General features: G+C 32.5%; 1 protein-coding gene and 1 long non-coding RNA gene across 2 annotated transcripts; one reads left to right on the forward strand and one right to left on the reverse strand.

Moving 5' to 3' along the window:
• Positions 1-4,763: 4,763 nt before the first annotated feature.
• LOC139907690 (uncharacterized) lies at positions 4,764-5,414 on the reverse strand. Its single transcript, XR_011784418.1, has 3 exons — positions 5,282-5,414; positions 5,100-5,219; positions 4,764-5,032 (listed from the first exon to the last, which is right to left on the reverse strand). It is a non-coding gene; the product is annotated as an uncharacterized lncRNA (long non-coding RNA).
• Positions 5,415-8,443: 3,029 nt separating this feature from the next.
• Positions 8,444-11,215, forward strand: LOC121132006 (zinc finger protein Noc). The gene is made up of 2 exons (XM_040727435.2): positions 8,444-9,103; positions 9,220-11,215. The coding sequence occupies exons 1-2, from the start codon at positions 8,972-8,974 to the stop codon at positions 10,480-10,482; spliced, it is 1,395 nt and encodes a 464-aa protein (XP_040583369.1). The 5' UTR covers positions 8,444-8,971; the 3' UTR covers positions 10,483-11,215.
• The last annotated feature ends 1,974 nt before the right edge of the window (positions 11,216-13,189 follow it).

A 13,189-nucleotide genomic window follows, 5' to 3' on the forward strand; every position in this document is an offset into this window, starting at 1 on the left:
TGGTGTTGCAGGGGGTTCGATTGGTTTATTTACGCCCCACACACACAAAAAAAAACCATCAGATTATGATCCGGCGCCTTAAGTGGCACAAAGCCCGGCGGATGAAGTTTTCTAAATTGTCTTGCAGCCATTTGATACTTTTTTTTCGAGGTTTGGCAAGGAGCCAAGTCCTGTTATAACAATTAAGGCATCTCATTAGCAACCATGTCGATCCAGGGCTTCACCTTAATCTTTAACACGTCCAAGTAGGCATCAATGTTTACCCTGTAGCCTTAGGGTAACACATAAGGAAGCATGATCGGCCTTTGGGGGATATCCACCTTAAACACTATGACGTTGACTGGGAAGTTCATTTACATGACAACAGGCACATCCTTTGGGAAGATAGCCCACTACCTGCTGTTCTTGTTGAGTTTCAGTGCTCGAGTAATTGTTATCTTGTTGCTCCCGATGCAGATTCCAAGGAGGGATCCGTTCCCTTTCCAAATAATCGTGATAACGAATTCGTCAATTGATTCCACTTTTCCAGGAAGTGTAGGTTTGAACAAGCTATCTAACAAAAAAAAACTACCAAAGTACCCTGCATTTGCTCAAGACAGCCTCCTCCCCCCCCCCCCAAGTGGAGGCATAGATAGTTTTCACACAATGAACTAAGTATTCAAATTTCTCATATGAGTTGAGATACTTAAAATTACTTTCTATAGTTTAAAACCTTCATTTGTTCTATCAAAATTAATACAGCCTAGATATATCATTTTTCAATCTTTTTTATGACAAGGAATTTTTGTAACTCTATGTGCAACTTTCCCTGGCAAAATAATTAATCAAAATAAATTGGTAATAGAAATGGACAATAATCTCTTTGAAAACAATCCCTATAATTGACTCAAAGATGTCCATGAAATATTAGGTTGTATTATATATGAAGTAAAAAAACTAATTTGTAATTTTCTACATTTCTTGATTTTGTACCAGATTGAGTTTATGTTGATGCAGTGCACGTCCATTTTTTTGAAAAGTCAAAAATACCAACAAAATCAATTAATAATTATAATTGTCGTAGCTTCAAAATAGTTTTTTTTTTTTTTTTTGGGGGGGGGTGTAATCATTACTTATTTAACGTTGATACATCAAACATTTCCGTTCATAATAACACTTTTAAAAAAATGAAGTTATGACTGAATGAAATCCCCCAAAACTCATTTCTTTCAAACACGATGACAACAGAGAAACTCGAAGGACGAGAATAATTAATCCTCTTTTGTTGTCAACTGACTCATTGACGGTATAGGGGGATTTGAAAGCAAACATCAGAGATATGAAGTAAGGAACTCATAGCATAGTGGGAGTCTCTCTTTCCTCTTAAAACCTAAATACATTGTATAAGTAATAAATATACCACGTCACAAAAAAAAATGGAAGGTGGCAGACGTGAGAATGAGTCGTTCCTTGTCATTTACTCTCTTCATTTTTTGTCATTCCTTTTCAAAGAAAAGAAAAACCATTTGTCAACTGTCCACACCCTCTATAAAGAAATTGAAGAAGATTGATGATGAATGTATCAGTCTTGGGTCACTCACTCTTAGGGTTGATAGAAATGGGGGGAGTTAAAGTTGATTTAAAAAAAAGTACAGTTGTTCATTGTAGGACTTTGATCAGTTCAGGCTTCAAAAGATCCTAAATTCAATTTATTTGTCAATATCAAATTGCTCATGGAATAAAACAGAAGAATCAGGCAGCCATAGGAACTTTAAAATTTCTTATTCCCCTTAATAACAGTCTTAATGCAAATCATTTTCAATACCAGGAACTGAATCCAGGAAACCTCTCTTATTCTCAACGCTACAATGCCCAAGAGTCGATTCGTTGTAGTTAATCTTCCGTTCGTAAACTTCCGTTTTATAAAGCAATTGCTCGAAAAGAACCCCAAAAAGTTTAACATATTTATATTACAAACAGTTGAACAATTATAATAATTACGTCATTTAAAATTGTGAATCATTTACCAAACTATTCCATTCATTTTGCACTCTTAAATATCAATTAAAATGCTTACAGTAATTATTCTTGTAATGAATTATTATCTGAAAATAATATTAGTAACATGAGTTTGGGCACTCAACAAGATATAATTTGTTATTGTTATAGTAAAAACTATTATTTTTTATAAACATTTCTATGATATACTACTCATTACTTTGTTCAAGTTTTATGAATCAAAATAGAAAGCGTATCAGTTTTGTAAACTTGCCTGTATTATTATAAATCATATTAGCGTGTACACCTCAGTTATCGCATTGAAAAAGAAGTCCAAGAAATCAAATGGAAAAACAAAAGAACGACTTTAAAGCAAAAAGGGTTATAAAGTTTACTCAACCTTGATTAAAAATAGAGAAATGCATGAATAATTACTGAACTAAGCATTACCAAGATAAATAAAGAAAGGGTATATTATTAATTTGAATGTTTTTAGAACATACTGCAAAATGGGATCAAGCTCCCTAAACAAAGACAAACAATGCCAATGTTCTTGACTATGGAATCAGAGGCCTTGTGGAGAGGAAGGCCTGTTCTACCAATCCTTTTTTTTAAGTGTTAAAGCTTTAAAAGATTCCGTGGGCAGATTTTACTGTAATTTAAAAGAACAAAACAGCCCCAATAGTCAGTGATAATTTGAATACAACGAATTAATGGTCCGTAAACAATATAATATGGGGTGGTACACGACAGATCAACCATTCCAATTAGTATATTACCTAGCAAAGAGATACTAAATGTGCATTACGATTTATTTCTCTTATCTCTTTCAAAAATCCCTTTATCACTACAATGGAAGAAATCCATCATCTGTTTCCGAAAAACAAATTGTATTTCTTCATTTCAAAGAACATGAAAAAAAATATAATTTATTGTTTTTTCTTCTTCTATAGAAGAGAAAAATAATAAAAACAACAGGGTGATATGATCTCTATGGATCCTAATATATTTAAGGTACATATAATTCACACTAGTTATGTCATAAATCGCAGGTCCGATCCGGTTCGTAAAGCAAAACTCAAAGAACAAGTAACTAGCAAACGGTTTTTTTTTTCAATATACGTATAACGACAACTCTATGAAAAAATGCACAGGTTCGTGAACCGTGAATTTGTATTGACTAATCATAAAATAAGGAATTATCATTATTAATCAATTGTCTGATCTCATTTTCATAAGAAATTAATGCAAATTAACGCGGGTCGTACTAAGAAATATCGGGCTTCGGGATGAGTAGGCTTCAGGCTTTTGGGCCACAATATGAGAATCTATAAAATAATCCAATATATATATTCATGAGATCTAAATATATTTCAAACATTAACATGTAATAAATCATTCATGAAGTCAAATACCATACAATCAAATTTCATGCAAAGGGATTAATTTTGAATCTTTACATATTAATAAAAATATTTTGAAGTGTTTATGACTTCACGATATTACAAACGAGCCTATTTTTTCAGTTTATAATAGTTAAGCAGGGGCTTCCACAGGACTACACATTGGTGGAGTCCTGTTTTTGGGACTTGTATTCAAAAACAATTCAATTTTTAAATTTTTTGAAACAAAAGTTCAGAAAATCAATTTCCATTCTCAAAAAATGAATTGAATTTAAAATTCCAAAGCTGTTCCAGAAAAATTTAATTTAAGTATTAAATTTTTTGGGAGATAAATTCAAAAATCAACATATATTCCAAAAAAAAAAATTTCAAAAATCCATAGCTATTCTCAAAAAAAAAAAATTCAAAAAAATTTCAAAAAATTATTTTAGAATATTATATGTTTTGATATAAATTTATTCAATTTTTTGGAAAAAAATGTTCAAAAAGCTACCGCTATTCACAAAAAAATTAAACTTTTTCGAAAAAATTATTAAATTTCAAATATTAAATTTTCTTGTAAAAAAAAACAACCTTAATTTGGGGGAAGCTACTGCCCTCCAGTCACCCCTTGTGGACACCCCCGAAGAGGTTGGTTGATTAGTCCATTCAATTGTTGAAAATATGTTGCTACAAAATCAATCTGAAAACATATATATTCTTAATAAGCCATAATTTAATTTAATGTCAGCTGCGATAATTAATTAATCAAAATTGCAATAAAGCAAATTTCTATACAGATGAAAAGAGATATTTTGATGATGATAGGGGTTTTAATTTCCAACTATTTTCATAGAATTTCACAAATGTACTACTGGATGAAAATTCTTGATAGCAATAAGATTCCTTAAGATTTCTAATTTAAAAATTAAAATACCCCTTAACTGTTTTATTTCTTAACATATATTCATTACTGTCCTCCTAAAACGACGAAAAATTATTATCAATTATCATTCGTATTTGTTATTTTAATACTTACGTTCGGACTACGCACTTGGCAAAATGAGGTTCGGACGTTGGGCTTTTGGGAGATGCCTAGACCAAATCTACGTCTAGTTTAAACAAACTTTACCCGTGGCTTTTGCCACACTAGGAAATAGTATAAAACGTTTTTAATTAAATTAGTGAAACAATACAAATTACTAATTTGACGCAGATTCTTTGCAGTCTCTATAAAGGTTGTCACCCTAGTCGATCCCCTAACTCACCTACAACGATAAAAGCGGCTTTACCAAAAAAGCTGTGGCTATGATTTTCTTTTCTTCTTTTTTCGTGGGGGGAGGGGGTGAAGTGGGGTTTTGAAAAATCTTAGACAATTTTGACAATGTTTTTGTTTATTCATATTTGTCAAATTTGACAAATAAAACATTAGAAATGTGACATTCAACAAAAACTTTTTCTCTAAGTTAAAATAAGTTATAATGTATTTTTAAGTTTAAAGAAATCCTTTATTTCCAAAATTGTGTGAAAAAAAGATAATTTACAAAAAAAAATGTTCCAATCGACAAATTTAAATTTATAAAGTCAAGAAGGAAGTATTTACGCGTTGTTGTTTTTTTACTTTTTTCTACTCGTCTCTGAGATTACAAAGGGGATATCTGTAGAATTAGCACCTACGAGAAAAGAACCAGATATAAGTTAGTTGAAGGTTTAAGATAATGGCTGTTAAGAACCAAGAACCTGTTCTTGTAAAAGACCACATGTAATCCGGAACCACAATATATATGGACTTAAAATGGTTCCAGTCCGATCTCGTCCCTGATATTGATCCTTGTCAAACGTCCCTAATTTATAAGCGCCCTGTAGTAAAGTTCCTCGAATCAACATTAAAATCAAGCTTAATAGAAATACAAAGGTTATACCATAACGCGTGTACGACTAATGTTTGACTTCTACCACGCTTTTAATATTGACGTCATAGTAGATGAGCGGTTGCGTGTTCTGTCAAAATCTGTTTTTCTTGCCCAGCAGTCGGTACGATACATTAAATTGAAAATTCTATAAATAGTGACATCACAGACTATGAGTGTTTTGTCAAAATCTACCTGTCTTGCCCAGCAGTAGGTATAATACATCCGATTGAAAATTCTTAAAAGCCCAATTACATGATGGTGGAACCTTGTATTTAGATTAACCTTGATTAAAATTAGTTTAGTAACACTATATGAAAAACATGGGTTGTAAATCTCGCGATTTACATATAAATGATGGTATTTTTGATTTAATTCGCCCCACTTTCGGTTAGTACCAACCTTTAAAAGCCTATTGTCAAAGTTGCTTGACAGTATCTTATTTCTTTGTTCAGTTATTGTGCTAAGTGTGACACATTTTTTTGTTATTTCAAAAACAATGCATCAAAAACAATTTATTGCCTTAATTTTACTCTGCTTCTTAACCTGGAAAGAATATCATTTAAAATAAGCAATGGCTTCAGTGGTATTATGGGGACTTTGTTTCATAAAGCGAATGAAAAAATACACAATAATAATATTAAATTGTATTTAAAAAATGCTAATTACGAACAAAATAAACGTGTTTTCTTTGTTAAGCCAGAGAGGGGCCTTTCATTCTATGTGTTATCTTAAAACTACATGAATATTTTGCCATAATTCTTCAAATTTAACTACAATTTAAGTATAAATTAGGCATATTAAAATTGAAGATTTGTTTATGATGAGATGACTCGTAAATATCTATGATAACATTATTAATTAAAGATTTTGGTATGGAACGGCTTAAACTTCAGATTTGGAAGTGTCCTCAGTACCGTTTCGAACACCATTTATTTCTTAAACCGATACATCACTAAATACAGTTCACACCATCTTCTTCCTTTTTCTTTGAGAGTTTTGTTGAAAAAGATAAATGTTTGTATTTCTTGTTTTTCCTTTTTTTTACGTGTTAATGAGAGTGGCCTATTTATGAATGTAAATCTTTTTCAGCGTCTGTATGGATATTGTTAATATTATTGTTGTATCTATTCACGAACGAACACACTAACTAACTAGAGGTGATGAGAACACACGTCTTTTCAACTGTCTTCTTTTTTTTTTTTTTTTTTTTTTTTTTTTTGTATACATAAATCTAAAAGCTGCAATCTATTTGAGAAGTGATTTATAATTTTGTAAAGAGGATGTGAAGAAGAATGAAAGGGGAGGAGAAGGGGGGAGAAGAAGCAATGAACATTAGTGCAGAATTTTGTTTCTTTTGACAAATTTCAATTAACATTATTTATTATTCAATGTCACTATACCATAAGAAACATCACTTAATAATAAAATGACCCAGAGGCTGAATTTGCCGGCAGATTTATTACTCTGCATAAAACATATATATATATGTATTCTTGAAAAAAGTTTCTATTAAAATTTTCTCAACAAAAATTTCAAAATAAAAATTATAATGAACATTTATTAAAAAAATAAATTAAAATATAAAATTTTCTAGTAAAAGAAAAAAATCCTATACATGGGAGGGGTTCCAGCCCCTTCAGCCCACCCACTGCGGACGCCCCTGTATATACATATTAAAAAATGATTTAATTTGCCATTTTCTCAATTTTTGGCACATTGGATTGATTACTACCCTGTCTCGTTGACTCATAAGTACATAGTCAATAATTTTTTTATAATATCTTAAAAATTCAAAAATTAAATCACTTTTTCGATTTATGGTAAAATAAAATAACTTTAACCTGAATATTTAGTGTTGTATAAAATATGACTTGCCGGATATATATGTGTTTTGGGGATTCCTATAGAAATTCTGTATTTTCAATACTTAAATTGGGAAAATCAATTTAAAGTCAGTTATATTTATTGTCTCTATGTTTTTAATAATTCACCCAGTCTAAAAAAAAATGCAATCCATTGCTTTGTTTAATTGGACCATTTGCTGGAAAATGCGTCGTCTCAAGATAGTCATATTCCATTGCCAAGAACTGAAAATTAGCCAGAAAACCGTTTGTAACCATATAAACCGGGTAACCCCAAGGTTAATAGAAATACAAGGTTACACCATAATATAATTGGGCTTGCTAGAATATTCATATTGTTCCGACTACTGGGCAAGACAGCCAGATTTTGACAAAACATGCAACCACTTAAACTGTATGACGTCACTATTTCAAAAAATTTCAATTTAATGTATCGTACCGACTGCTGAGCATGACAAACAGATTTTGACAATTCACGCAACCACTCATCTACTATGACGTCAATATTAAAGGCGTGGTGGAAGTCAAACATCAGTAGTACACGCGTTATGGTATAACCTTGGTATTTCTATTCAGCTTGGATTAACCTAACTTTTATTGTCAAAATAACGCAAAAAAGAACATTCAGAAATTTTTACTTAACTTATTTTGTATGTTTCAGAAACCCCCTGTGACCTTATCATAAAAATCTTACTACTTATTTCTTTATTTTCGTAAAAAAAGGGAGTATACCAACCCAGTGTGGCTAAGGTTTGAAAACATATATATATATATTCGATCACAGTGTGAGATTTTATACCATGATAATGATTTATGTCAATTTTTGCCCTGTTAAAATAATATAATTATTAACATTTTGTGGTAAAATGATAAGGTTTACATGTCACAAGTTTGGCAAAATAATAAATTATTAAAAACAGTTAGAAACAAATCGAGGCATACATAAGCTATTGCATTGGGTCCTAGAACTTTTTCCTATTGGAAGGGACATTTGATACTGCTATCAAAACGTTTCCATAAGTGATCCTTCCGTAAAGAAAAAAACAGTTGTAGGACTATATCTGATAATGTATACCTTTTAAGAGTATCAAAGGACACACTCCGATCTGATTTCTTTCTTTTCTCATGTTAATCCGAGATAAAGATAATAAAAAGCTGTCAAAAACGATAGGGTTATGACAACTACTCTTTGAAAATAAACAAACAAGGTTTATAGTACGAAAAAAAAAAAGGAAAAATTGACGTCACTTGTCAGACAAGTTGTCTGATTTATTTTTCTTTTTTCTTCTTTATTTTGAAGACTATGAAAGAGAGTGTAAGTAGGAACCAAATACACATGTAGTCTTCCATCTTCTCCCCTTGTCGAATATTTGCACGTGGTTTGTGTGTGTGAGAGGGGGCAGAAAAGGAAAAAAAAATCCTCGCAAAACATGTAATCGCTTGTTCAGAGAGAAAAAAAAGGGTGCAGAAATAAACAAAAAACACAATTACAACATGGATATTAAAAAAAATCCGCAGGAGTGCGCGTTCTTGCGTCGATGGCAAAAACCGGCCGGGGACGGACGGTTTCTCCTTTAAAAATAGCGTCCCGCACTGTCTCAACATTTTTTATTTTTTTTAGTGTTTTTAATTCAAAGAATGACTTCAGTTTGCAAAGTGACACTCTATGCTACTAATGTGATAGAGTCTTGCTCAAGTGAATCTTGTCTAATGTTGTTATAGTTATTTAATATTATTAAACAGCGAAAAAAAAGTTATTATTATTATTGAAACTCATATATCAGGAGCAATTTATTGATCGTAAATCGCTTTAGGATCATTATAAAAAAGTGCATAAATGACGATATCGGAAAGTGGAACTAGCTCTTCGTCAACCAGTCCACCAACAAGTTCTTCGAGTAATAGCATGATATCGGCTATGAATGATCGTTATATTACTCCAGAATATCTTGCTCCTCTTCCTTCGTCGGTAAGAATTTTATTTTGTGTGGTTTTTTTTTGGTTTTTTTTTACGCTTTTGGTGAATATCTTTCAAACTAATGTAAAATGATCAATCTGAAATTAAAGGAAAATTATTTATTTCAGGAGAAAACTGGTAAATCACCACTTCAATTACTGGCGCAGACCTGCTCACAAATCGGAGCGGATCCTATGAGCAACAAACTATTGAATGAAAAGAATAACAATTCCAAGGATCATTCGAGTCTTCATCACCACTACACATCCCATCATCCTCCTCCACCTCATCACCTTGGAGGACACAATCCCTACGATCACAATGACTTAAAAAAGAGCTCTAATCGAAGTCCGGTATTAGTGGTCACGGATCCAAAGCCTGTGTCCTTTAAGCCCTACGAAAATTCCAAAGCACCATCACCCAAAGTTGTTAGTCTTAGTCCTGAGGCACGTTCACCTCCCAAAGTAAAATCCACACGCTCAAGTCCGGCCTCAAACCATTCTGCCACCTCCAAAGTTAGTCCAGGGCATACTCCAAATTCATCTGCGGCAGCTGCAGCTGCTGCTTTACCAATGATTCGATCTGGTATGGAAATTTTATCTGGCGCCAAAGATCCATCTTCTGCTTATGCTAATCCCGCGTTTCGTCCTCCTTTTGGTGTTGGAGTTTGTAGGGATCCATACTGCCGGGATCCATCGTGCCCCACAGCTATTTACAATGCGCAATTAGCATCAGCCCTTGCAGGGCTGCCTATGGGGTACGCTGAGCTTCTACAGGCTCAGCAAAAGTTTACATCAGCCATGATCCCTGGGTTCGCTCAACTCCATGCCCCTTCATCATCAAATTCATCTAGTGGTGGAGGCTCTACTACAACAACAACAGCCTCCTCATCTAATGGTCCTTCATTATCATCCTCTAGTGGCCCTTATGTCTGTAATTGGATGAATGGACGTGAAGGCTACTGCGGAAAACGACATGCCTCTGCAGAAGAGCTCCTTCAGCATTTGAAAACTCATACTAGCCTCTCAGCTGGGGCTAGTGGAGGAGGAAATACAGAGAGTTCTTCCCTGCAAAACAGTAGCTTATACCCGAGCTTATTAAGTGGCGGTGGTCCTTTACATCCCACTGGTCGAGGCTACAATTCTGGAGGCTCAAATTCGTCATCAACCTCATCTAATTCTTCGTCATCCTCTTCCTCTTCAAGGTATCAGCCCTATGGAAAGCCTTCTGCGCATCAAGCTCCACCTATTCAACCTCCAGGGATACCTTCGATATTTGGAGGAATTCCACCTGGACTTGCGGGATTTCCACCATCTCTACTAAGTGGAGCCTATTCGCCATCCTCTCTCTATGCTCTCTACGGATCTCGTCTTGCTGGTTCCCTACCATAAATCTCTTTTTTTGGTTCATGCAAACATCCCCATCCCAAAATCACCCAGGACTAATTAATTATCAATTTTTATTTTTTCACAATATCTGCGACCCGCAATCTTTGAACTTCTTTTCTACATAACTTTTTCTTGTTTTTATTTAATATGATTGATTTGAAGTGATATAATTGCTTAGGAAAAGAAATATGAGGGAGAGGAACTAGGAAAGGAAAAAAAAAAAGAACAAATACCGTTCTATCATATATTTTTATTTTTATGTAATCGATCTGAGATCCTTCTTCAAAAAGAAAAAAACAAAACTTTTTGATTAAGGACCAATCAAATGTTGAGTCTGCTTACCTTTTCAATCACCGAGTTTTATTTTCCTTCTTTTTTTCTGTTGAATGATGAATTAAGAAAAATAAAAACGGAATAATTTGTTATCAATCAATTTCATGCCCCCTCCTCTCAAAATGTTTTTTTTTTTTTTTTTTTTCATTATATATATATTATATTTTGTGAGGATTATAACCTCTTATTATTATTTTATAACGTCAACACTACTTTTTGACATAGTGTGTGATTGACGGCATCCCTTCAATTTTTATAATAACCCACCCACCCAACCTCTCCTCTCTTCTTGTTTTAAAAAACTATTATTTGAACTATTTAGTTATTTTATTATTATTATTATTATTATACCAAAAGAAACGAATAAACATACAGTCAGACTTGTCTTTTATATATACAAAAACACGCAACCTCTTTGCTACTACTTCCTTTGTACATATTATTCATAAGAGAAAAAAAATCTGTCAAAAATGCTTCTTTCTTTTTTTTTTTGGAAAGAAAAAGAGAAATTGCGAAATTAATTGCAAACATTCATGCAGTGGCATTCATTTTCCCTTTTAGGACGGTATCCGTGGTTAATATGGTACTGAAATTTCGTCTGTCCTTATTATAAGTCCTTGAAAAAATACTAACCAATCAACCTTTAAAGGGATATAAAGTTATATCATAACGCCTTTCCGACTAATATATGACTGCCACCACACTTTTAAAAGTGACGTCAAAGAGTATAACTGTAACCAAGTGTGGCAATATGTCGTTTTTATTGACTGTTATCGTTAGAGTAGCGGTGTTATACTCTGTGACGACGTCAAAATCTGTCTGTCTTGGCTAGGATTCGTTACGGTACATCAATTTTGGAAAGTCCAATTATATGATGGCATAACTTTTGTGTTTCTATTCACCGTCTAACTATGCAGAGAAAAATATATTAAGAACGTCATTTCCTTTATTAGATCACGCAACCTTTTATTCATATATAAAGTAGGAAAAAAGGCCTAAAATCAGTTTGTAGCTTGACAATTCTTCCAAACTATGGAATTATTATTCAATAATTTTCTATGGAACAGCTTAAAATGATCTTATTACAATTCACCCAATCAACGTTCAGATTAAGATAAAAAAAGAAACCAATTTGACGGCTAAAGACAAAATATAATTTATATTTTTGTATTAATGAGCTAAAGTTTCGATAATGACTTGAACTTACATATTCTCATAATGGTAACTATAAGGTGATTAACTGAGGACATGATATGAAAATAATGTTATTATCACTCAACCTTCCCTTCTTCAAAAAGCAGAATGGCTTAAAATCAATTTGATTGTTGTTAGAAAATAAAATTTTCATAGGAGTTGTAGTCTTGTAGTAATTATTGGTTGTTCAATCTTTTTTTGACTTGAAATGTTCCTCAAAAGTGTCAATTGGTGTAATTCATATATGCTTACTGGTGTATCCGTAGAATTATCATTTCGAGGGGGTCTATGGGATGGATCAGAAATATAGATACTTTTTCAGTAAAATATAACTTATATTGTTGTTTTTATTTTTATTAAGGATGATTTTTTTAAAAGTAATTGGCTCATATATTTGGGGATTACGTCATCGGCACATTTACTCGGGAATTGTTCACAGCTTAAAAGTAAATAATTTTAAAACTTTCTTAATCTATTATCAAGAGTCGAATAAATATCAAAAACATACGCTGTAAATTTTTATTATTGTGATCGTGAGCAGTGTATTAATATATATTTTCATGGATCACTTTCCAGACTACGAGGGTGGTCTGAAAAGTATTCAAAGTAGCAAAGATACTTTTATTTTTTTTATACTTTCAATTTTGTTTTTCAAAATAATCTCATTGTATTTTTTACTCGATCTTGTCAATTTTGACAAAAACACACACATCATCTCTCTTTAACGACTGTTACATAACAACTGCGCCTCCAGAATGGTTGAATCTTTTGTGACTAGTTTTTATTAACAAGTGCGGTCATTTTCTCGCTGAGGTGGAAATTTTTCAGACCACACTCGTAAATTTTTTTGAATATGAATTGAATTCCGGATAATCCGGAATAGACCAGTTATTATGTCTTGGAGGCATATTTTTGTATATTTAAGTTAGACACAAATTTGCATTTTGATAGGCATCAACTCTTTTGGCTCAGAGAATGAAGTACCTATGATTGGTTTTAAATAAGATTTCAAGTTTGATTGATGAGGTCCAATTTTGATTTTTTTTTTCCTTTCTTATTTCACTTGTTTTTCACCATTTGATGGATGGTTCCTTCAATTGAAAACACTTCCAAGGAATATAATTACAAAGTTCAATTATTATGTTTTAATTGCAACAAACTAATCAGCTTAGGATTCCATCAA

This window comes from Lepeophtheirus salmonis, chromosome 1 (assembly GCF_016086655.4).
Source record: "Lepeophtheirus salmonis chromosome 1, UVic_Lsal_1.4, whole genome shotgun sequence".
NCBI lineage: Eukaryota > Metazoa > Arthropoda > Copepoda > Siphonostomatoida > Caligidae > Lepeophtheirus > Lepeophtheirus salmonis.